Source organism: Hevea brasiliensis, chromosome 18, assembly GCF_030052815.1.
Source record: "Hevea brasiliensis isolate MT/VB/25A 57/8 chromosome 18, ASM3005281v1, whole genome shotgun sequence".
Lineage (NCBI taxonomy): Eukaryota > Viridiplantae > Streptophyta > Magnoliopsida > Malpighiales > Euphorbiaceae > Hevea > Hevea brasiliensis.
In genome coordinates this window covers 38,097,668-38,124,928 of record NC_079510.1, presented here as the reverse complement: position 1 = coordinate 38,124,928, position 27,261 = coordinate 38,097,668, and the positions used below count along the sequence as shown (strand labels likewise).

Sequence of the window (27,261 nt, the reverse complement as noted above, 5' to 3'; positions counted from 1 at the left end):
ACTTCTTTGAGGGGGACGATATGATCATGGTCTATGAAGAGCAATTAAAAGCCGGTCTACAGTTCCCTTTGGACGACTTCTTCAAGGAAGTTTTAAAATATCACCAAGTGTGCATCGCCCAAGTTCACCCAAACTCGTGGCAGATCTTAGTAGCCTTCCGAGGCCTATGCCGAGCTAAGGGACTCCGACCTACAGCTAAGGTGTTCGCTGAATTGCACAGGCTAACTCGTCGAAAGGACGACGAGTATTGGTTCTTCCAGGCGAAACCCCATTGTAGGCTTTTTACCGACCTGCCTTCCTCCCTGAAGAATTGGAAGAACCGCTTCTTTATCTTGAGGAGCAAAATTTCGAATGGTTTTGAGGGCTTCCCTCGGAGCTAGCTGCATCAGGGTCCCTTGCTTACGAAGCACATCGCCCTAAATAGGGAAGAGAGTGCAATGGTGATGGAGTTGAAAGAACAGGTGTCCAAAGAGAAGTTCTCTTGCTTGGATGCAGTGACGGCTGAGCTGCACCATTGGACTATGCAGCTGGTCACCGGCCAAGATCGCGGGCTTCAGCTCTCTGACCTCGGCATCGGTATTTTCTATATCTCACATCTTTGGACCTTAGCGATCTCACTGACCTCTTCCTTGTGCAGGTATGGCGAGCGGCGAAGCTTCCAAGGAGAGCCGGAAACGAAAGAGAGAGATCTCCCGGAAAGTGCGGGAAATGAAGCGGTCCGAGCTGCTCCAGACTCCCAGTCATGAACCCGGGGAAATTCATGGGGGCTCATCTCAACTTTTGGGACAGCCGATCCCAGAGGTAGAAGTGATCTGGTCTCCTCCTCGCCAAGAAGAGCCACCTCCGCCTCCTCCAGTCGCTTCGAGTGCGGAAGGGGGTCCTTCCCAGCCTACCCCAAGGACTCTCTCCCGCGGTGCCCAAGTGCTGATCCATTCCTTGGAGAAGAACCAGACTGTTCGGGAGAATCCGGGTTTGGCTAAGGTCCTGGGGGCTTCTATCTGCCTTCGGGAGGATCGGGACAGGCTGTCCTCAGACAACCTTGATGACATCCTGACCCTATCTATGAGCTTGAACGTGGAGTGCTTGGTGAACCAGCATATTGTCTGGGAGAAGGCTCACCGCCTGGGTATGGAGGTCGAGAAGATGGGTCATGAAGTGGCTTCCCTCCGATCCCAACTCTCATCCGCTCAGAACTACATATCTGAAATTGAGGGGCGGATGAAGTTTTACGAGGATAAGCTGGCCGAGCAAGCTCATGTTCTGGCCGAGCAAACTCCTGCCCTTGAAGAAGTTCAGGCGCTCCGGGCCGATGAAGTTGCTCACCTCACTGAGGAACTTAAAGCGAAGGAAGAAGAGATAGTGACAAGAGAGGCCGGCCCCTATGTGAATGCCCACAGGGATCTCTTGGCCGAGCTCAGGAAGCGATATCCCGAGGAGGACTTCACTTGGATGGTAGATCTGGCTCCCCAAGACGAGGGTGAGGATAGCGAGGAGGAGGCTGAGGGTGAGAGAGGAGATAAACAAAATGTAGATCAGGCTGGGGGTGATCCTCCAGCCAAATGACTTGTACAAACTTTAATATGAAATGAAACTCGCTTTTGTTCAGTGAATGGATGTGATCGGAAAATCTCTAAATTACTTAAGCACTTGATTGTCTGTGCATATTAAAACAACTAAAGTTGATTATTAATCTAAGTGTATGAGGTCAGAAAACACCATAAGCATGAGATCGGCAGGGAACCAACGCTAAACAGGACTTAATTTAAAATTGGAAATTTGGCTTGAGTACTTAAGATAGGGATCTCCATTAAACCGGATTGGAACCTTAACTTGATTATTCCTAAACTTTTAAAATGAAGATCTAGTGCTGGTTCAGTTTCGTCTGACGCGAGAGATCGGGAATGTAATTGACCATTCAGGATATTTGACAATTGGTTTGAGAGATCAGCAAGGCTTTAAGTGACACGGGGACTTAGTATTGGTTTGATTCCTTTTGAGGAGAGGTCGGAAATGTGATTGTTCGGTAGAGAGAGATCGAAGATGTGATTGGCTGGCAAAGGGAGACTTAGTGCTGGGGATCAGTTTCGAAATTTATTGATTTTGGGGATCGGCCAAAATATGGTGTCAACAATATGTATTGCGGATGTTGAATTGAAGTGTTGTACTAGGCTTGAAATGCAGTTTCTTTACCAGCAGTGTTTCTAACATGTCGAAAACGGGCATTGCACATAACTATAAGAGCAGAAACATGGAATTAAACGAGAACAACTCAATTCAACTCAACTCAACTCAACTAAGCCTTTATCCCAAAAATTTGGGGTCGGCTATATGGATTCGCTTTCTCCACTTTGAACGATTTTGGGTTAAATCCTCAGAAATGTGTAATGCTTCTAGGTCATATTGTACTACTCTCCTCCAAGTCAATTTAGGTCTACTCCTTTTTTTCTTTCTATCCTCTAACTTAATGTGCTCTACTTGTCTAACTGGAGCCTCCGTATGTCTACGCTTCATATGACCAAACCACCTCAATCTCCCTTCTCTCAACTTATCTTCAATTGGCACCACTCCTACTTTTTCTCTAATACTCTCATTACAGACTTTATCTAGTCTAGTATAGCCACTCATCCACCTTAACATTCTCATCTCTACAACTCTTATCTTAGATGCATACGACTCTTTCAGTGCCCAACACTCACTACCATATAACATAGCCGGTCGTATGGCTGTACGGTAAAATTTTCCTTTCAATTTATTGGGAATCTTACAATCACATGAAACTCCAGTGGCACGTCTCCACTTCAACCATCCGGCTTTAATCCTATGACTAACATCCTCCTCACATCCCCCATTTACTTGAAGGACTGAGCCTAGATATTTAAAGTGATTACTTTGGGACAGTACCACTCCATTCAAACCAACTCCTTCCCTATCACCAGTTTGGCCTTCACTGAACTTGCAATGCATGTATTCTGTCTTCATTCTACTTAACTTAAAACCCTTTGACTTTAGAGTACTTCTCCAAAGTTCTAGCTTTCTATTGACTCCTTCTCGTGTCTCATCTATTAGAACAATATCATTCGCAAATATCATGCACCAAGGAATACTCTCTTGTATATGTTTCGTCAGTTGATCTAAAACTAATGTAAATAGGTAAGGGCTTATGGCTGATCCTTGGTGTAATCCAATTGAGATCGGAAAATCTCGTGTCCCCTCCCACTTTCTTCAATTGATCTTCAAGAAGTGCTTCCTTTACTTCTAAAGATCTAATCCTTCTAGTATAATTCACATTCTTTTCTATTGTTCTATAATCTATATTCACGCTATTACCATTTTGACTATTATTAAAGAGATCATTAAAATAATTTCTCCATCTTTCTTTAATGTCCTCATCTTTCACCAACACTTTTCCTTCTTTATCCTTAATGTACCTAACTTGATTGAGATCTTGACATTTCCTTTCTCTCCTCCTTGCTAATCTATAAATATTTTTCTCCCCTTCTTTAGTTCCAAGTTTCTTACATAACTTTTCAAAGGCCTGTGTTCTTGCTTGACTAACTGCCTTTTTTGCTTCATTCTTTGCTATCTTGTACTGTTCATATGCCTCATTATTATCCCATTTAGGTAATTTCTCATCTCTCTTTTTTTTTACCATTCTCTTATGAAGTAAGACAAGATTAACACCGTACCTGATAGCTTCCAATAACATGGACAACAACGAACATGTTGGCAGTGACTATAAGCCATGTTGGTTTCTCTAATGAGATGAGAATATTGTCTTCAACTTTATTGCCAAACATGTAATATCCTATCAGGGCAACCGGGAAGTAGCACAAAGCCACAACTATATAGGCGATGACTACTCCTTTCCACATTGGACCTTTGGATGGTTTCTCTGGGGTAGAAGGGATTGTTGCTTGAATCTCCAACACAACATTGTGCCCAGCATACGCAAAAGCTACATCACCTAAGGCAGTAAAGAAGTCGAAGACTGTTCCTGAAGTGGTTGAGGCTTTGTAGCCATATTGCACATCTGGCTGATGGAAGCTGCCCATGCAATGGTAAAGTAACTGCAAAAAAATAACCATGACATCAAGCAAACTGGATTTATCTACAAGCTGTGAGGTTTCGAGTTTGAAATCTTGTCTGAGCCCAATCAGCTTTTGTGAGATAAACATAACAAACAGCATGTAAAGATACCCCAGAGATGGAGTTCAAATTGGGAAGGTGAGCAAGTACAAAATAAAGAATGCTGTTTTTATTGGTTTGCAGTTGCTGCAGACTATATCATGGACCTTCTGCAGCGATTTTCCTCCGGTAACCATACTATATCTACACCTACTTCGTAAATTAATTGTTGAGGCACTACTATGTAAAGAATGTTTTTCTCCAAAAGCATGCTGACCAAGCTCATGGTATTGATCGAATCGTTTCCCAGGAACCATCTCATGCATCTCAACCATTTGCCATAGGGTGTATAATGTGATGGTCCATGATAGGATCAGGATCAATCACCGTTCCAGGACCCCTGAAATTAAAGATAGGAAAAACTTAGTAAAATACAGATCTATCAACTGTAAAGGGATATACGATTGACAGAATCAGATGTTATCATCTGAATCCCAGAGTCATCGTCATTATTTTTTTTTTAATTTTTATTAAGGAAAAATGTCATTTTGGATGTAAATTGGAGAATTCTGAGAAAGCTAGGCATAATTCATTTGTAAAGTCTTTGTTAGAAGAGAAACTGTTGATACTTATCAAGGAAAAAACTTAGGGAAATGAGCCTGGTGATTTCTGAATATGTTGCATGTGAACTAATATTGATTTCCTCTAATAGGAACTAAACATGCCATCCAAGATTTGACATTGCATATGGAAGGCTGAGGACGCCAGCTCCAACCATGGCAGTAACATTGTGGAAAGCTGAGCACCACCATTTTGCATTCCTCGAAGAAGTGATAAGAAGCCAATCATCAATTGCCTTCTGCTTTTCATCTATCTGTCTGTGATGATGAAGGAATTTTATCCGTTACACTAAAGTTCCATTAAAAAAGAAAGAAAGAAAGAAAGAACTGCAATGATTTTGGAAATATTTCTGGAAACATCAAGAAAGTTAAGATCCTAGTGACAGAGCAAATCATATCACTAGTTCATACCAGAAGTCTGATCCACTCGCGAGTGACTTGTCTAGTCTAGTCTAGTGTGTGTGTATGTGTGAGAGAGAGAGAAGAAAGCATAATTACATCGTCGGGGAGATGAGGGACATCAGGTTCTTCTAGAGCACCCATTATTTGTGCACGATGCAAATTTCTGGACAGAGATGAGAAAGGAACATTTTAACAGAAAGAATTGGCGATGTATATAGGAAGTATGAAACCAAGGAAATATCGTAATTGACAATGACCATAGGATGTCCGCCCTCCAGCTCCATGACAAACAATATCGTTGCATATAAGGTAAATAAATATTCCAAATCTTATGCATGAGCAGGAGTTCCTTTATGTACTTTCCTTACAAGGCCTAAACCTAAACGACGCCTTCATCCTTGGGTAGCTACCATCTTTTATATTAATATATTCTCGGCAATAATCTCACACTTTCTTTAACTAGTCATGCAAGTTAAAGAAATAAACAAACAAACAAAATAGGAATTGCAATGAGTAGGAATTCTTAATTCTCTGTTTTCTCCATGGGTTTATCTTGAATGGGTTGGAGAATTCATGTGTTTTCACTTCAAAGAATGTTACTCTCCTTCCCCGCTGCTCCGCCCCATTGCGATTCCCACTATAGATATAAATTTGATTTATTCATTTCAAATTCATGAAATGTAACATGCAATCCATGTTTCTGCAATAAACTTGCTGGAAGAATTTATCTATTTGATATTGCAGATGAAACTGTGTACCCTTCTGATAATACAAATCACAGATCTGCTCCACCATGAAATGGTCCTTAATATTCATGTTAGGTAATAATCTGTCATGGAAAGACCGAATGACTAGATTATTTCTGTCTTTTTCATTCTTTTTCCCCTTATTAAATAAAACTAGCCTGGGCCTAGCTGCATTGCTCAATTTACCTTACGTCATTTGGATTTTGACATCGTGCTAATCACAATTAAGTGAAGATATTTAGAATATTTTTTTAGTTTGGAATTCATTTTCAAAATCTGTCAATTTTGATGAAAATTGGGTTAGTTATGAAAAATTTCATAAAATTGACTAATAAGAATTGCAAATGAAATTTCATCGACCAACATTCAAAATTTGGATTACTAATGAATTTCATAGAATTTTTTGAATTTAATGGAAACTTTCAGTAAAATGGATGCAGGCTTTGAGATTGTCAAGGTAGCAATCATTTCAATATGCATCATTTAATCTAATTATTTAAAAAAAAAATCTCACATCAGTGCCAATTGCCAAAAACATTGCATTGGTGGAATCTTTGGCAAAGCTACAGCAAGCCATGAAGCAGTCGAATATTAAATATATGTATATTTATGAGAAAACATGTTACACTTGTATTCATTTCAATATAAAAAGAAGAGAAATTGACAAATCCATTTCACTGGCCAAAGCAACCATAGAAAGAAAGAGCAAAATACATGTATCACAACTGGTAAAAAAAAAAATTTGAAGGGCCTATAGGAAACTGCATTTTGATATTTCTATGACCATAGTTGCTGTTTTCTCCAGCAAGAAGCATGAAAATGCTCTGAAAACTTTCTGATAATTGCTGCACAACACCTATTTCAGCGTTGTTCATCATCATCACTGTTTGTTTTTTGTTTAGTCGAGAATTTGCCTTCTGTAAATCCTCTTCATATTGATTGGGGAAGATGATTAAGAGTAGAACGAATAAGTCTTAGCTTGAAGTATTATTTGCCTCAATCCTCCAATGGGAGATAAAATCATTAACAGAACACCTAATACAATGCAGATCTGCAGTTGAATGAATAAAATATCAGAAGTGAACTTAGATTTAAAGCAAGTTGTTCATCAGAAGGGTGAAAAAAAGATTAAGATTAAATCAATTTACCCAGTTAGTCCACCAAGATAAGCCAAACTTTCTTGGTTTGTAGATGGCCAGCCACATTATGCAGGGGAGCTGAAGAATGAAAAAATGAGACTCAATCATTGGCTTGAAATCTTGAAGTAAATTATCACAGAGCCTCTGGTAATTATAATCAATGCAATTGAGATAGATTATGACTTACGAAGTATGTAGTTGGGGCAAAAGCAAATCCACCAAAAAAGGAAAGGAGACCACCAAAGAAAGGGAAGGTGATGCCAACAAACATTGTAAGTCCTGCAAATAATAGCAAAGATTATGTAAATCCAAGCTCAAAAACTCCACTGGATGAACATAAGAATGGCTTGGTGAAGTCAAGTGTTTACTTACCCACATAAAGGTTGCGTACAAAAAAGCGAAGAATAAAGCTGGGCTTGAAATGCAATTTCTTTACCAATAGAGTTTCTACCATGTCAAACACTGGCATTGCATAAATCTGCATTATAACAAAGAAAGATCAATAACCTGCAACTTAGATCAATATGAGATTAGAATGAAAATAAAATAAAGTTGGATTCACCTGGTAGCTTCCAATGACATGAATCACAACAAACATGTTAGCCATTGCAATGAGCCATGTAGGCTTATTCAACGAGAGGAGGATATTGTCTTCGACTCCATTACCATACATCCAATAGCCAATTAGAGCAACAGGGAAGTAGCACAAGGCGACAACTATGTAGGCAACGACCACTCCTCTCCACATAGGCACTTTGGATGGCTTCTCAGGCGTGGATGGGATTGTTGCTTGAATCTCCAATACCACATTGTGTCCAGCATATGCAAAAGCCACATCTCCCAATGCGCTGAAGAAGTTGAAGACTGTCCCTGCAGTGCTCTTAGCAGCATAACCATATTGCACGTCAGGCTGAACACCCTTATGGACAGAAGCTGTCCAAGCAATGGTTGAGTAACTGCACGGAAACCATGTGACCCAAAACTAAGTCAATACTTGGTTGTTAGTAAATGAGACTTTAACTCATTAAGAGTATGCAAAGGCATTAAGTAATACCTCAAGGACATGACTGCAGCTGCCAGAGAGACACCAGAGATGGAGTTGAAGTTGGGAAGGTGGGAGAGTACAAAGTGAACCGAGGCAAAGATCATTATGAAGTAGGTTTGTTTGATCGATTTGCAGTTTTTGCATACAAGATCATGGAACTTCTTCAGTGATTTGCCTCCAGTAACCATGTAGACGATACACACACCAACTTCAACAATTAGTTGCTGAGGAACAACAATGTAAAGACCAAGCTTTTCACCAAAGGCATATTGACCAAGTTCATGATATCTATCAAATCTTTTTCCAGGCACCATTTCATGCATTTCCACCATTTGCCATAAAGTGTATAGCGTAATCACCCATGATAGGACGAGGATAACAACACCAGGACCCCTGAAATTACAAACAGATAGATTACTTGCTAAACTGAACAAACATTTTAATTTAGTCTCTTACGTAAAGATACAAGCTTGAACCTACCATCCAAGCTCTGACATGGCATAAGGAAGACTGAGGACACCAGCTCCAACCATGGCAGTGACATTGTGAAAAGCTGAATACCACCATTTTGCATTCCTTGAAGAAGTGATTGGAAGCCATTCATCTATTGCCTTCTGTTTTGCTAGTTGTTCATCAGTCTGTGATTCATTAAAGCATATTTAGTCATCAAATTTTAATATCCAAAATATACCCCAAATTCAAATACTATAACCTAGCAATGAAATCTATTGCATTAATAGTCATCACTACAGACCAGTCAAGATCACTTTCTTTAATTTCTTGCAGGCACTTGTGAAGGGAAGAAAAAGAAAAGAATAAATGTGCACATCAGAAAAAAGATGCAAAAACTTAAGATGGTAACTGGTTTATAGGTCATTCTCATTTATATTTCTCTCACTCATCTCATATTTTTTTATGTAGAAATTCCATATTGCATATTCCCAACAATCTCTCCCTCAAGTGTGAATTTCTTTTACATTGGACTTACTGGACCTCCCTCAAATGGAAGCCTTTTTTTTTTTTCTTAACTCAAGTATTATGATGTCATCAAGGGTCTCAATTATTCCACTAAACCCACTCAAGCATGCACTTCTAAGAGCCACGCCAAAACTATCACCAAGAGTCTCCACTCCATCGGTTTGCTCTTCTCCAGAAGAGTGTCTTCCTTCTCCAGAAGAGTGTCTTCCTGCTCCATTGGGCTTATCAGGAGTCTCCTGACTCTTTCATTGTCAAAGCACCACGGGAATCACTAACCACCGTTTCCATACTCGTCCTTACCGAACCATCTGCTCTTATATCACATGTTAAAGATCTGGAAATCCAAAGTGCCTTGAGAGAATCTTTCTTTATGGGCTTGGATATAGTGTTAAATCCATGAGTATATTAAAATTTTGGGTTACATGTGGTGTCAAGCGTTCTTACATATGACTCATTAAGAAAGATTCTCCCTAAGTGCTTCCTATATCTCTAATAGATGTGTATGAGTTGGAATAACGTGTGTGATAGATTTGACAAAGTCATACTAGTTATTCTCGACACTATTTAATGCACATGCTTCCATAATTTTTGACAACCAGAGTTGCAAGCAATAATTAAAATAAAAAAATTTTAGAAATTTCTGACCAAATCACCTGCAAGATTGGATATGGCATTAAAAAAGAAGGAAAGTGGTACCGCAATCAGTGCAGAAAAACTGGCAAAGTTGGGTTCTGAAAGCTTGCTTTCCCAGAAAAAGAAAGGGGATTTTTCACGTTTGGAAACTCACTTTAAGATGAAACTCTAACTTTTTAAGAAATAATTTTGAAATATTACAATAAAAAAGAAAATAACAAAATTTTATTACCAGAATATGTGAAATTATTTTAAAAATAATTTATAATTTTTCTTATTCAATTAATGATGATTTTTGACAATGACTATTGCAGAAATATCATACAGACAGCCAAATTACAAATAATTTCCTCAAATTATCTCAAAAACTCATAATTTCGATGCAGAATATGTAGAGGAAGAAGAAGAGGAAAAATTTACATTGAGGAGAAACAAAAATGATAGATAATAATATTTGGTAAACATATTTAAGACAAATGACGCTTACATTTTACATCAAACTTTCAAATAAAAATACCCAATTTCTGGCCACAGATTTACGTGAAGAATTCTTATCCAATGGTTACAAGAAAATTGCAGATAAATAACAATGCTTGGGTTCTTTTTTTTTTTTTTTGTTGGGATTCAACTGATCAGAATGAGAGTCCTGTAATTGCTAAACCAAAGGCAAAGAAGCTTGGATTTTTGGTTCCCTGACTGTTCATGTTATTGTTGTGAAGAAACAATCAAACAAAGGAAGAGAGAAATTTTACATTTTTATGAAGACAAAATGAAATTGCAGAATATAATTGGTAGGCATATTCCTAAAGGAATCAATCAACTAGTTGTGGAAAAAGTTAAGCTTAAAGACAAAATCTCCAAAAAAAAAATTGGAGAAGTCGCATTACTTGATATTATTTAAATTTTTTTTTATTATTTTGCTTTTGAGCTCTTGCAAAACTAAATAGTGACGCATTATTACACAATTAAAAGACAAAAAGAAATAGAAAGAGAAAGTGAGAGACTCACAGGCTTATGGGTATAGTCTTGTTCAGCAGGAGCTTGAGTACCCATGTCTCTACAAAGCCAAGAATTCACAGATAAACCAAGGACAAGAAGAGAGATTGGTAATTAATAAGTGTATGCAAATATGAACTTACTAGCCACTGGACATTCTCTATTTATAAACAAGAGAGAGAGACCTGTTTTTTGTTTGACTTTTGAAAGTTCTTCGTAGGAACGAAAATAGTTATTTTTTTTTTTTAAAGCAACAAAAAACACGAGCTCTCCTTATTTCTTGAGAAAATTCCAAGAAACCCAAAACCCACTAGCTGGCTCTCAATCTAATTAAACACTGTACTTTTCCTAGTATTGGCTTCAATTCTGAGATCTTTTTTTATAGAGTATGAATGCATTATAGGTTTCACACCTTAGAGGAATTATCGTATTATGTTGAAACACATATTTTTTTTTACATAAAATTATGAATTTTAATCTTTAAAAATATGAAAAAATTAAAAAATTGTGTCTAAAAGAGCATTAAAAATTAATGCTTTTAGTATATTGTATAATTATCTCTGTAATAAATAATCAAACAAATTTTGACCTAAAAATATAATGTAAAATTATTTAAAAATTTTGAATGTATTAAATTAATAAGAAAATAATTTTTTATAAAATCATTTACAAAGAAATTTAATTTTAATATGTGTAAATTGATTAAAAATACTTCTCACCATAAGTATATAATAGTGTGAATAATTATGAAAACATGTATTATTATTCTCTGTGTTGGAAATTATTCTTCTTAGATGCTATTTATTTATTTTTATTTTTTTTTTAAAATTTAAAATTAATATGTTTAACTATAGTGTTTTCTTGTAGTAGTGGAACTCATGTTTAGGTTGTTGTTTTGAATATGCTAAAGAATATTAAATTTGTGAACACTTGAGATATTTAATTTATGTTTATTAAAAATATAAATTCAATTCAATTATAATTAGAAGATAGCTAACAATTGACCTTTTCTGTTCAAACCACTTTGGTTTGGTGCATATATATTTTCCCCATTTAAACACAAAATAATACACAGTTTTGGCCTCAATGCCTAGTTCTATAGATGAAAGATACATTACATATGATGTCCAAGACTCAATTAAATATCTATAAGACTACATTTGGCAAAGTCATGGGACTGCAATTCTTAGTGTTATCTCATGAGGGCTTATCTTGCAAGATTTAGATTAAATCATTTTGAATAGTAAATTTTGTAATGTCACGTTGATGTGTCTACACATGATAGATATAATGTTTAAATGATACCTATATAGTATTTATGTGGTGAACACGTGCTACCATATTCGCGCTACATATTCACCGCGCTACATATTCACCACGTTAATACTATTTAATGATAACTAACAATCGGAATATATTTGCTAGTGACCAAAATCAAACCATAGTCTCTTATGTATCAAAATGCGAAACTATATAATATTTTTTTTATAAATTTATCCCACATAAATTAAATTAAATTAAATTACAATCAAAATTTGCAACTTATATCAGCAAAACAATCATCAAAATTACTCACCATATTGCTCTCATTTAATTGGCATATGCATAAATGTTCTTGCTTTGTGATGATTGTATGCCCATTTCAAATGGTGGACAACAGCCTACCCACAATTGTAACTCTAATTATCTCCAAGATTTTTTTTTTCTTACTAAAAGAAAGAACGAAAGTTCTTAAAACTCTTTACAATTTATGTTGCATTATTATTTATTTTTTTATCAGTTTAGTTTTTCTTTTTTAAGTAATATTATAATTAATTTTTATATTAAAATTATTTTAACTTTATATAAAAATTATTTTAACTTTATTTCTTCATCCAATAAAATATTTATATTATTTTGAAATGGATGTAATTTTTTTTTTTAGAATGGAAAACAGGCTAAGTTGTGCGATAATTAGGGTTTAGAGGTGCTTGTCTTCTTTCATATGTTAAATATCTATCTAATTAATGCTTGAATTTATGCAAGTGCACTGAAATTCCTTGAAATTGATGTGATAAATAATTCTGAAATAAATTACTAATTCGTCACATTCGTTGGGCAAAGGCTTGACGAATGAATTGATTAATGCTGTTACACACAATGATATGCCAACAAGACAACCCTTTGTTCATTGGCACGAGAGTTAATAATCATTTGTTAATTAATATTTAATTCTGTTAATAATTATTTTAAAATTAATTATAAATTTTAAATTTATTAAAGTAATTAAAAATATATATTTTAAAATTATTTGAGAAAGAATTTATTTTTAATGCATTAAAATCATCTGAAATATCATTCTTCTTTTGAATTATTTAAGATCAAAATTAATTCTAATGTGTTAAAACTCACCTGAAGGTATCATTAATTATAATTATCAAAAAGAAAACATAATCACAAATCACTATGGAGATATTTGGAAAGTCCATAAATAAAAGAATTTAATTAATTTAAAATCTTTTTAATTAATTTTTATATTTGAAAAGTTTATGATTATTAAAATTCATTTTTTTAATAAAAAATAAATCATTTTAAAAGAAATAATTCATGCAAAAAAATAAATAATTTTACAAGAATTAATTTCATTTAATGAAATTTTCTATTAAATACTGAAAGAATTTTTAGTTAGGTCATGTTTAGCAATAATTTTTAAGGTGATATTTAATATTTTATTATATTATTCAGTAGCTTATAATAACTTTTAAAAGTTGAAAGAGTGATTTATAAAAAGTTAATGATTCTAATTTTTAGAGTTTGAGAAAATATTTTAACTAGAGTGAATAAGATAATATCATTATTTTTATATTTAATAATTAATATAATAATTATTTTTACCGAACACTTTTATTATAAATTCAATCATTATATAAATAGTTAACCACTAACTACTAATATCTAACAACTATTAAAATAGCTAATAGTTATTAAACAGTTAATATATTTTCTAACAAAACCTTAAAGTTTTATTTATTTATTTATAAATAAGAGCAAAATATGTAAAATAGATATATTTATTTCACTTATTAATTATTTCAATCATTTTAAAAAAACTTCAAATACATAAATTTTTTTATTTTAATTTATTTTTTAAAATAAAAATAAAGGGACAAAAAGATAGAAAATAGTGGGAAATTTTCTACTATTTGACCTGCATGAATTGCTCCTTAAAAATCTCATCTTAGACTGTATGACACTTCAAATTTTGTCGCTATGAACACGAAGACAGTTCAGCTAAATTGACACCAATTAAGACGTAGATTAATTATATACTTCTCTTAAGTACATCGGACAATTGTAGATTAATTATACTTTGATGGGTAATTTAAATATAATAAATTATTAAATAAAAAGACTCCATGGTTACTTGGCAAATCATTCCAAGTGGAAAGAATTTTATAATTCTGATCATGTGGAGCATTGACCGCCGGAAAATGTTTCGAAATTTCTATCCGAACAAACAGCCCATAGAAATTAGGTTCCTTTTCTTTTTCCTCTGTACAGTCTTCAACTCAACGCTTTTAAAATAATTTTGTCCACATCTATTCTTTGTTTTCCATTCAACAAACAAACCATGTTTGATTGAAAGAGATCACTGCTTGAGAGGGAAATTTTACCTAAATAAAATTATTATATATATATATATATATATATATATATATATATATATATATATATATTTTTTTTTTTTTTTTTTGACCTCATTATCCAAAAAATTTAAATCTTCATCACTTTTATAAGTATATTCAATCTCTTTCTTTCTTTTTTTTTTATAATTTAGCCTAATTTTAAAAGTTTTTTATAATTATAATGCATGGTTAAAATTAAAAATTAAAAATGTTGAGGCGACGATTAATTATGTAAAAATATTATTTTTTATATGTGACTGAAGACGCTAATAATAAAAAAATTCAAAATTTTTTTGCAATTATATCTTAATTTTAAATGGTTTATTTTAATTACAGCTAATTGATTAAATTTACACAAATACTAATAAATTTTGCTTCATATAATAAAAAATATTTTTTTTCTCTTTATGCATTTTTTTTAAAATGTATTTTGAAATTTATTTATAAAAATAAATAATTTTCCATTTTTAAAATAGAAATTAATAATAATAATAATAATAATAATATTATTATTATTATTATTATTATTATTTTAGTACACATATTAATAATTAATCTTTTATTAAGTAATTAAGTATTAATCTTTATTCAATTTGAATTAAATTTAAATAATTAGCTATAGTTAATATAAATTTTTAAAATTAATTAACAATCCTAAACAACCGAAAAGAAGATTTTATATTTTTTATTATTAAGATACATATTACATCAAATAACTGCATATAAAATAATAATATTTTAATCATATTAATTACAATAAAAAAATTTTTAAAAAGAATTATGATCTATATTTTTTAATATTGTTATATTATTATTTATTCATAAATGATTATATTTTTATTCATAATTAGGGTTGAAGGAAAAAAAATATATTATTAGACTAATAATTTAATAATTGATTTTTTTTTCCAAAATGATTCCATGACGTCCATTATTCTCTTATTCATAATTAAAGTGTTTCAAATTTCAATTTAATAAAAAATTTTAGAAAGAATTATGATTTATATTTTTTTAATCTTGTTATTATTAGTTATTTATAAATAATTATATTTTTTATTCATAACTATGTTTGAAGAAAAAATATATTATCAGACTAATAATTTAAGAATTGAACTTTTTATATAATATAATAAGTTAAATATTTAAATAAGATTAAATGATAAAAAAAAACTGAATCTTTGCAATTTAATCCTAAATAATTTTCATATTGTTTTTAATTTTAACGATAGATTCGATAAAAACAATAATTTATTTTATTTTTGTTTATCATCAATTTTACCAAATCCTTTTTATTACTTTGTTCATTAATTTTAGCAAATTTTTTATTGATAAAAAATATTTAAAAATTAAACAATATATCTTTTATTTTTATTTTAACTTTCAAAATTTCTCTCTATATTTATACTTGTAATTCACATATTTCTCATATTTTATTTAAATTTATGACTTAAAACCAAAAAAAAATGAAATAAAAGTAACATAACCAAAAGAAATCTAATTATATGAAAGAGAAATTAATCAAAATAATATTTAATTTAATTAAATGACAATTTTATCAATTTAAGAATTAAATTAATAAAATTAAAATTTTTAAATAAAAATGAAAATTTTATCAAAAAAATTATATATTTTTTAATCATTTAACCTTAAAATAAATATTTAATATCATTTGTGTATGATGTACGTGGAGAGCAGTGAATTCTAAGCATCACATCATTGCATGGGCGTTTAAAATTTTAAAAAACTAAAAAAGAAATTAACAGCAAAGTGGTTTCGTGTTTAATGTTGATATGATGAGAAAACACGAAACACATGTCAATGAGAACCGTTATTATTGATTTTTAATTTGGCGGATGACTTTAATTTGTATCTTATTATAAAAATACAATATTGCAACTTCTCGCCAATCTGGACTTTGCTCAAAATAATTAATTAAGAGAAGATACTTTGTTTGTCACTCAACTTCCTAGATTACAGCAACTTGGACCAATTGCTTTTCTAGCTGTACAAATTTGATTCTTTAAATAATAATAATAATAATAATAATAATAATAATAATAATAATGCATAATTATGTCATTTTTTTTAATTTTAATAATTTTATTAAAATACCAACACATTTATACATATATAAAATAAACACATATAATTATTTTCAAATTTTCATAAAAAATATTTTTTTATATATAAATTATTTTTTATAAAATAAATGGTGCTTAAAATAAATTATTATTTAATTTTTTTTTAATTTTATAATTATTAATAACTTTATTTTTATTTTTTTAAAATATAAAATATTTAATTTTTATATTTTAAAAAATAAAATATATTACACATTATCTCGACTTAATTTCACCTACCGTCTCTTAATCTAAAAATGAAAGCCTCTTGAGTCCTGCAATCTCATGTAATAAAAATCTCCATAACCTGCAACGTGCATCACAAAATGGGATATCTCAAGTCACCCATGCCGTCACAGGGTAAGGTGATGACTCCATTCCCTTATCCTCTATCGACCGCGCAGTGGAATTAAATAATAATTTTCTTTAAAATTTATTGTGAACGGTCCAGTGGTTGACTAATTAACGGATAACTATGGTATAATAACGGATAACTATATTATAACACGACGGTCAACGAATATAGTAAGTCCACGGGATGAGATTTAGTGTTATAGTGGTTGATTATTAATTTTAATATTTTATTTAAAATTAAAAATACATTGCTAATGACATAAAATTTTAATTGTGTCACCGAAAATTAAAATTTTTAATTTTTAATATTTTAATATTTGATTGTTAATCATCCATTGATGATCTTAGCCATTGATTGAATCAAATAAAACATTAACATTTTCTTTTTTTTTTTAATAATAGAAGAAATCTTCTTTATCTCTTATCACACATCATTTGTTAGAAACTATGAAACCTCTTAATAACTTATTAACCTTTTTATTATCAGCATTTAAATTTTAAGGTTGGTTTTGAATTTTTAATATAATATCAGGGTTTAATTCCTTTATTTGAATAGTTTCTCACATACTTATCAGGGCTATTAATAAAATAAAATAAAAAATTATTATTTGGTACTTGAATTATAATAGCTTGATTTTTATATTTTAAAAATTGAATAATTTAGTCCCTCAATTATGTTTTCATCAAAATTAGAGGTCATTTCGTCTAATATTGTCATTAATTTAAGTATAAAGATAAATATATCATTTATTTAATTAAGGGTTTAATTAAGAAAATTTATTATTTGACCCTTAGAGTTTGACTAATATTATAATTTGGTCCCTATTATAGAAATTAAATGATTTTATCACTCGTTTATGTTTCATTTCAATTAAAATTAATTATTATCAAATAAATTAATTCTTTATGTTTTTATAAAAATAATTCAAGAAAATTTTTTATTAAGAACAAAGTTAATAAGAAAAAAAACATATTTGAATGATTTCAATAATTCCCAAATATATGGATTAAATCATTCAAATTTTAAAATATAGAGATTAAATTATAATATCAGTCAAAATTTAAAGACTAAATAATAAATTTTTACTAATTAAATAAAATATATATTTATTTTTTCACTTAAACTAATAGTAATTTAAATAAAAGTATAAATAATAGACTAAATCATTTAATTTTTAAAAAATAAAAATCAAATTTTAATATCGATCAAAATACAAAAATTAAATAATAAATTACCAAATAAAAATTCCTCCCATCTCAACTTTCTTCTAAAGTTCTCTGAGTGTGAGACCCATGGGAATGGGTGTATGATTGAATCTTGGCATGTTTATTTGTTGGCCTTCAAGTGGGCTTTTGGCCACCCACCCATTGTTGCTCCCGCCACCAGAAAACGTATAATCACAGGAAAAAAGAACGAGCTACCATTGGAATGCATTTGCTTGGAAAATTCTGCCGAAGCAGCACAAAGACTTGGAATTTATAGTCAATGCTATATGCCATAGATTGCTTCACTTGACCTTTTTTGAAATTTTAATTTGTTGTGTTAGCCAATCACAAATTGGTAATATGTTAAGCTTTCAAACAATGGGAATTCAATTTCTTCTCATTATTTTTATTTTATATATAGTTTTATTAATAAAAAAAATCTGAAAATCTTTTTGTTTATTTGTTATACATCTTAAAAATTGATGTGTTCAACAATGGAGGCCTAGTTTTGTGGCTGTTCTGGTCTCAATCAAATCAGCTGCCTGCTGCCCCACTTTTTAGTCCTGCGGCTAGCTGTACCCGTGAAACCTACTTGCTTTCATGTGCGGATCACCAATTTTATGCCGACGTCCGTGAAAATCTAACATGACATCAATGATCAACTTAATTGATGATTTACAATTTTCTCATGTCCGAATAATTTTTAATTACATATAATAATACATTGCATAATAATTTTATTATAAATATTAATTATAATAAAATTCACATAAATTTATTATAATTAATAATTAAAATATATTCATTATAAATATAACCATATATTTTTTTAGAGATTTTACCACGTGAAAATGCTATTTAATAGAACTTTATTTTTTACCTGTCATTATCAAATAATCATTGATTTTGCTTAGTGAGCTAGAAATGCTCGACTTATCAATTTATTCAGTAAATCACTGGAAACTCATGTAGCTCATGTTGGATTATCGAAATTGCTCAAGATACTCTTTTTTTAGCTTTTATAATCTATTTTTAAGTTCAAGATCTCTTTGGCTAACTGGAATCAAAGAATTAATAGATTTATTCCGTCACAGTCTCACTTTCATATTTACAAGGAAAATTTAAATGAGTTTATGAGAGAGAGAGAGAAAAGTCATTAAGGTAGTATTTGGTATAAATGGGTTTTATAGAATTTTGTGAAATTCATTTATAAATTTAAAATTTTAGATCTTGTTTAGCTCAATTCTATAGTAAAATTCATTTCATTTACAAATGAATTCCATGATAGAATTCATTTACAAATAAATTTTTTTATTTGGCATATTTTATATTAAATATGAAATTCATTTCAAATGAAATGAATTTTGTGTTTGAAATAAATAAAATAAAATAAAATAATATATAATAAGATAATAATTTTGTCACTTGAAATATATATGATTTTAAATTTAAAATTTATTTATAAATTTTATCAATTTTGATGGAATTTGGTTTAGTTATAATAAATTTCATGGAATTGATTATCATGAATTCTAAATGAATTTTATTTAAACCAAATACTAAAATTTTAGATTATAAATGAATTTTACAAAATTTTATGAAATTCATTTATACCAAATATTACCTTAGTATTTGATTTGAAGAAAAAATTATTTGAAATTTTTAGTAATCAATTCTATGAAATTTATTATAATTAAACCAAATTTCATTAAGATTGATAGAATTCGTAAATGAATTTTAAACTTAAAATCATATATATTTTAAAAGTGATAAAATTATCCTCTTATTATATATTATTTTATTTATTTCAAATATAAAATTCAATTGATTTAAAATAAATTTCATATTTGACATAAAATATATTAAATAAAAAAATTTATTTATAAATAAATTCTATTATTAAATTCATTTGCAAATGAAATAAACTTTACCATAAAATAGCTAAACAAATCTAAAACTAGCTCCTTTCAATTTATTTATGCAAGTGGAAATATATAGGGTCAATGTCAATGTAATAAAACACAAAGTCAGAGAATAGAAACCGTTTTTGGCAGATTTTTCAGGTTTAAGGAAAATTTATTCCTCACACTAAACTTTGCCTATTCTAAATTTCTTATAAAGAGCGAGATATCCTTATCTCAGTTTGATGTATTTTATATATTTTGATGCATTTTATATATTTTATCAAGCTAACATAATTATTTTTATTAATTTATTGCAGTCTTCACCATCACTTAGCCAAGGTCTTTATGGTTCTTCCTTGCAATTTCAGAAAAAGAGCATTTCCCAGCTTTTAACTAAGCAAGCAATTTAGATTATGGTTCCCTGGTTTCACATAAAACATTTCGACTTCAGACACTTATCAGCAGTCTTCTTCTACTCCTAACTGAAGCATACTTTCCTCTTTCTTGCAAACTCGACTGCCAAGGTGCCAATCACTTCTATTTTCCTAGTCGAATGAAAAAAACAAATGGAAGAAGAAAATAAGTGCTTAACTGCTCAGAATACCACACTTCTCCACTACTTTAAGCAACATAAAGCACAGGATGTACTTTCAGAGAAAGTTTTAAGTACGATTACATGGCCTTCTCATATTCAACAAGACAACCTTCTACAAAGGAAAAGACATGCAACACGAAGGAAACAGCTAGGGAGTTTGTTAATCTTCTTCTAGTTTACTGCTTGCTTCCTTCTGGGCTTTCAGATTTGGGCTCCTTTCTTTCTATGACTCCTGAATCACTGCAAGAGCATAGCTTTTTTGGTTTTCATCAAGCCACTGAAAGAACAGAAGGATTTGAACTATGGCTTTGTCGTGGCCTGGTAACTGGGATTTTAGCAGAAAGGCCAGATGCACCGAAACAGAAGTATTGGCTCCTCAACTTCTTATTCATGGTGGGTCCTTCTTTCCCAATCACATTTGGTGTTCCATCATCAAATGATTGATTGGAAGATGATGGGCCGGCAACATCACTGTCAAGAAACACTCCTTTTTGTTTATCCAACCAACCAGGGGAAGATATGGATGATTTTGAAAATGAACTCGAACGTGATCGACGTGGAAGAGTTAATTGTGGCATAGCCTGCATAACACCATGCATTATGCCCGAAGCAAATTTCTTCTTGGCTGTTGGACTTGATTGATTACTCCTAACAGAAAGTGTCCTCTTGTGGTTAGAAGGAGACGAGGGCTTCATGAATCTCTGTCGAAGTGGGGTTGGAGTTCCTTCTGAACCATTGCATTTCTTGCATGATTCCACAGAAACTTGATCCAATGATTTCCTGAATCTTTCAGGTTTTTTCTCTTTCAGACGGGGCCAATGGAGAACTCTTTTCAACTGTTGTGCTGCATTATTCACAGAGCCTAACTTCCTATTAATTGTTGAGCTCTGGTTCTCATTGGTTGAGTCTAGATGTTCAGTTGAATATGAACTCCTTTCTTCACTAGCTGGATCAGCACTGCTGTCAGATGCAATCTCAATACCTGTATACAAGAAGATTTCTGCATCGGAGATTCTGAATGATGTTCCAGGGCTGACTCCATTACCTTGCATCTTCAAGCGGGAGGCAATGGCTCTTCTTGCAGAATAATCCTGACAACCAAATATCCCACCTGCTGAAATCAATTTCCTAATCAGAATATCTGATGACACATAATCTGGCCGTTGCTTAAGGAGGTCAAGAGGGGTCATCCCATCCGCATCACGGACATTCACATTTATTGACTGAGCAGACATCAGGAGCTGCACAAGATCAGAGTGAACATTCCCAGTGATGGCTGTGTGGAGTGCAGTCCTTCCATCATTACTTTTGGCATTGATGATGTCTTCCACATTGAAAAATTTCCCACATATCAACTGCTTCATAAGCTCAATCTGCCGATCCAATCTTTTAAAGGCAGGAGTTTGGAATCCAGACACAGCCACATGAAGAAAGGTTTCTCCAGCATTGTTTGTTGAAGAGATCAACGAGGGAGATGCAACAATCAAAGCTTCAACCACAGATAATTGACCCCTGTAAGCAGCAATATGCAATGCTGTGTTCCCTAAATGGTCTGTGGAATTGATAATATCAAAGGAGGCTATAAGATCTTTAACTACCTGCATAAAGAATAACAGAGCTCATAAGCTTAAAAGATCAAATTACTGTTAATTGAGATTTGAGATAAATAAAGGTAATCATCTAGTTGAATGCATCATGACCTTATCTATAACACATTATTTTCAGAATATGATCTTAATTTGATGGATCTATCATTTTGAATGTTATTCGTAAGTCCATGGAGGCATAGTTGGAAAGTATATGTATTAATTGCAAGGATTCAATAGTTTCCTTGAAACACCAATGCATATGCTGAGTTGCACCAATGAATCATGGTGTTCTGAGATTCATCAGAATGGATATATGGCGCCTCATCTTGAGACACCAAGAGTTTCAGTCTTTTCCAGAAACCATGGATCATACACTTCCTTGTAGTTCAACACATTATTAACTAGTTGAATTATTTATAACACAACGGAGACAAGAATCTAAGTGCTTAGACAACAACACTCGACAGAAAGACTATTTGTACTTCTAGAATGGGTATGATCTAAACCTGCTTCCACCTTTTCATTCTCACTTTGGAGTTAAGAAAACTTTGAGCAAAAGAAAAAAAACTACAAACTTCAAATAACTATAAATTCAGTGAAAACAGCAATTCTAAGTTTTGTCTCGTCCAGTGCCTCTGCTATCACTTAAGAGCAGGAAAAAACAACACAATCAAGTTGCTATTAACCATGTAAGATGATAAAAAGAAATAAATTGACAAAACATCAAAAGAAGCAACTTGTCCACAGATAAGAAAGTGAAACATTAACATATTAGTTGGAGCCTCACCTCAACCTGGCCTCTGGCAGCAGCAGCATGTAAAATAGTTGAACCTTCCTTATCTCTATAAGCCAAGACATCAGTGCAATTAGTAAGGAGCTCCGATAAAATGGTTGAATTCCCACCTCTTGCAGCAGCATGAACAGCCCTATTGATCATCTCCCACTTGTATAAAGAAGGAATATCCCCTATGTGCTCCTCAAACTCTCCACCTTTTGCTGTCAAAAACCTTGGGGAAACAGCAAAATCATAAACAATCCTGAAAACCTCACAATTCTTACTTCTGGCAGCAGCATAGAGTATATCAGTAACACCGTATTCTCCTTGACCAAAAACAAGTAGAGGGTTCCTTTCAAGAAGTTCCTGAACAAAACTCAAGTCACCAGCTGAAGCAGCAGTGTACATAAGCCATCCACCATAGCCAGCTTGGATGAGAGAATTTTTTCCTTTCTTAGATTCAAACTCATGAAAAAGTTTTTTAGCAACTTGAGAACGGCATTTGGCAACATCATCAAACTGTTCCTCATCATCCCAAACAGTCTCAAGTCGTCGAATTCGCCTGAGAGAGGTGAGTTTGATAAGGTGATTGTTGTCAATGCGAAGGAGCTCCCTGACCAAGTCATAGTGGCCATTAGCAGCCGCCCAATCAATGGGAGAAGCATACCACCATTGGTCTCCAGTACTCTCCCATCGAAGAGGGAAATAAGTGGGAGGCATTATCACAGTGAAGAACAAGATAAACAGTGGAATATGTATAATAAAAAGAACAAGTTTCAGGGACGTTGTTCAAAGCCCTTCGAGGACAAAATTCAATACCGATTCAAAATGACAATAGAAGAAAGAATACTTCAAACTAAAAGACTGAAGACGCAATAAGCGAACTGGAAACGTACACAAGAAGGATAAATTCCAACCCCAATAAAGAACAATGAGAAAGAACCTACTGAAATGAATAAAACATACCAGAACCTTTGAACAAAACTAGAACAAGTATCAAGCAATTTTATCTATTAACAAGTTCAGTGAGAGTTACAATCGGAAAAGGAAGAGAGTAGCAACATGGAAAAATAAAGAAAAGCAGATTTAAGGCCTACCCAAGAAAAGAGAACTCTTTAATATCATTAACTCAGGCAGCTGAACCACCTACAGCAAAAACAATTACAACACTGACAAAGAAATGAAGATGGGAAATAAAATTTTAAATATAAAAGAACTCTACAATATCAACTAGATGGTACTAGAAAGGAAACAGAAATCATTGGCCACACAAAGAGAACCCAGAAATGGTAACATGCACTTCAGGGTAGATTAGAAAAATATTTAGCATCAGAAGACAACAAAACAAAGATAATATTGGTTTTTAAGAGAATTTTGGACTTTTCACAGGGGAAAAGAAAAGGGATTTAGACCTACAAGTGGATTAATTACAACAAGATGAGATCCTTTTTAACATGTGAAAGAGTACTGTAAGAGGATGAACAAATAATGATGGCAATAAATGGGATTTTTGAGAGAGAAAGAGAAAGAGGGCTCTTTACAGCTTTTTCTTTGGGCTTCGGAGTGAAGTGATTATGGAGGCGGTGGCAAACTAATCCAATTGCGGACGGTAAATTACCATTAATTATTTAGTTTTTATTATTTTAGAATTTAATTAAACGTTTATATATTTTATAAAAAATTAATCATAAGAATTAAATAATTAAAATTATAGAAATTAAAAAAGTTAAATATTTTAAAATAAAATAAATGATTAATTTTTTTTTACCAAAGGACTAAAAAATTTGTATAAAAATGCATGATATTATAATTAAATTAAAAAAAATTAAATAATTAATTTTAATAAACTATAAGGAGCTTATAGTAATTTACCCATGTTATTACAGTGGACAATGATGTTGGAGTAATGATAAAAGCTAAGCCAAACCAGATTGCCTTTAGGAATGAAGGATTTCTTTTCAGTTTGTTAATGTCATCTTTTAACTGTTTAATTACAATTTAATTTGCCAATAATTAAAAAGAAAAAAATTAAAAATTAAAAATTTTAATTTTAATGATATGAATATATAATTATAATTTATAATAATTAATTATAATAGGTGATTATGAACTTGAAATTGTTCACTTTATCAAAAAGTTTTAAATTTTAAATCTTCTAATATAAACGATGGGTTTATTTTTATTTTTATATTATAAAAATAAATTATTTTATAAATACAGTTAAAAAATAACAATTATTTTATTTTAAAGTCTTTAAAATAGAAAATTTGTCCATGAAAAGTTTCAATTGTAGACTAGGATTTGGATGGTCTATTTTTATGAGAGAAATTAATTAGATTACCTTTAATTGAACTAAAATATTTATTTTCTCACATGAATAAATGAATTTTAATTATTATTGGCAATCCAACTAATTTTTCCATAGAAATAAATTGAGTTGAAGAATATTTATCTGGTTGGTGAACAATCAATTGCTGATAAATTAACAATGTATAGTAAATTAGAAGCATCAAAATATGGTTAGATTGCTATAAAAGAGACTTTTTTTTATTATTATTATTAATCTTTCAATTTGTAGATGGTATGTATTTATCAATCAAAAAGATAAATTTAATATGAGAGATAATTTATTTATATTAAAATAAAATATTAATAATAATGATAATAATTGGGAGAGTAAACAACACATCATGCATAATAATTTTTTTTTTTTTGTAAATTTAGCTTTTGAATATTAATGAAAAATATATACTTTTACTTGGCAAAAGTTGATTTTTTTTTTAAATATTTATCATAATACCTTAATTTTATGAGACATTGCACGTGGAAGAATAGATGTTCTATGTCAACTTGAAAGAAATAGAAGTAGTGAAAATGATGGAGCTTTTATAATGTATAATTTAATTTAGAAAGGAAGCCATGTGAGCGTTTAACCCTTTTAAGTACATATCATCATTCTCATCAATTCAATTGCTCCACTAATATTCTTCACCCCCTAAATTGATTCTTTCTTTACTCCACCTTTTTCATTTTTCATATTTCATCTTCTATATTCCCATATCATCACCTTCTAGGGCACAAAATTGGTCTTTTTATTCCTCATGCCCTTCTACAGTATCAAATTACATATCTACCCCCCTTCAAGATATTGTATTGGATTACACGTCCCTTCTGTGTGTAATTTTATATATAACAACAACTAAATTTTAATCTCAAAATAATTAGAGTCGGTTATATGAATATGTTTTCACAATTTAAATATTTTGGTATGACTTTCCTCCATGTTATTTTAGCTTTCTCTTTATGGTTTATGAAAAATCTAGCCTTACAACTAATGAATTTTAGTTCACTGATATTAGAGTCGTCTTCAAAATTGTGAGTGACTAGTTAAGAAATTTAGATTTGGGCAATACCATATGACCCAACTATTCATGTTCCACCTCTCTTTCTCTCTCTATATATATATATAGTCTAATTCAAAAAAATTTAAACCCTAAAATTCCAAAACCTTAAATCCTAAAAATCTAAATTAATCTTAAAAATCTAAACCCTAAACTCTAATATTCTAAAATTTAATATTCTAAATCCTAAAATTTTAAACTCTAAACCTAAAAATTCTAAACTCTAAAACTTAAAATTCTAAACCCTAAACCTTAGAAAACTAAACCCTAAATCTTAAAAACCTAAACTCTAAACCCTAAATTTTAAATTCTAAAATTCTAAATTTTAAACTCTAAACTCTAAATTCTAAACGCTAAATTATAAACTTTAATATCAAAATCCTAAATCTAAACAGCTAAATCTAAACTCAAATTAAAAAAAAAAAAATTAAGCAAGACAGAGTTGGACATGTACAATTGGGCCATTTAGCATTTTCCTTTAAGTTTTGTTAAATTTCATCTTAAATTTGGTAGAGACTATGGTTGGGAAGATTACAATTAAGATTATGATAAGCTTTTACAATTAAGATTATGATGAGCTTTGTGTTGGCTTGGTGCCTTGAAATCTCTAAAATCCAATCCACCTAATTGAGACACACAGGCTCTAAAAGCATAAATAGCCATGTGGGAAGCAGCTTTTAACTTTTTGAATGCTACATTAAGAAAGTTTGTATGGAAGGTGGGTTGCCTCATGCCTGATTTAAAGGCAATAATGCACTTTGTGTCAACCTTCTGTTCTCTGTTTATATCATATTCTTGTTTCCTCAGCCTTCTTTTTTCTCTCTCTTTTCTCTACTCTACTTCCATTCACTGGTCTTTTCTTTCTCTACCCTCATCTCCACATCACACATGCATAATAAAGCAAGGCAAAACAATCTCTATTGCAGCACAACACCCAGTTTGCCTCAATCCCATTAACTCCTGTATTA

At 31.2% G+C, this 27,261-nt stretch overlaps 2 protein-coding genes and 1 pseudogene across 2 annotated transcripts; all 3 read right to left on the bottom strand.

Moving 5' to 3' along the window:
• Window positions 1-2,124: 2,124 nt before the first annotated feature.
• On the bottom strand, window positions 2,125-5,773 carry LOC110662825 (lysine histidine transporter 1-like; annotated as a pseudogene).
• Window positions 5,774-6,482: 709 nt separating this feature from the next.
• On the bottom strand, window positions 6,483-10,850 carry LOC110662877 (lysine histidine transporter 1). Its single transcript, XM_021822023.2, has 8 exons — window positions 10,697-10,850; window positions 8,558-8,715; window positions 8,087-8,470; window positions 7,595-7,988; window positions 7,405-7,510; window positions 7,220-7,311; window positions 7,042-7,110; window positions 6,483-6,944 (listed from the first exon to the last, which is right to left on the bottom strand). The coding sequence occupies exons 1-8, from the start codon at window positions 10,739-10,741 to the stop codon at window positions 6,846-6,848; spliced, it is 1,347 nt and encodes a 448-aa protein (XP_021677715.2). The 5' UTR covers window positions 10,742-10,850; the 3' UTR covers window positions 6,483-6,845.
• Window positions 10,851-20,525: 9,675 nt separating this feature from the next.
• On the bottom strand, window positions 20,526-24,462 carry LOC110662879 (uncharacterized). Its single transcript, XM_021822026.2, has 2 exons — window positions 22,905-24,462; window positions 20,526-22,126 (listed from the first exon to the last, which is right to left on the bottom strand). Exons 1-2 carry the CDS (start codon window positions 23,610-23,612, stop codon window positions 20,798-20,800), a joined length of 2,037 nt encoding a protein of 678 aa, XP_021677718.2. The 5' UTR covers window positions 23,613-24,462; the 3' UTR covers window positions 20,526-20,797.
• Window positions 24,463-27,261: the final 2,799 nt, after the last annotated feature.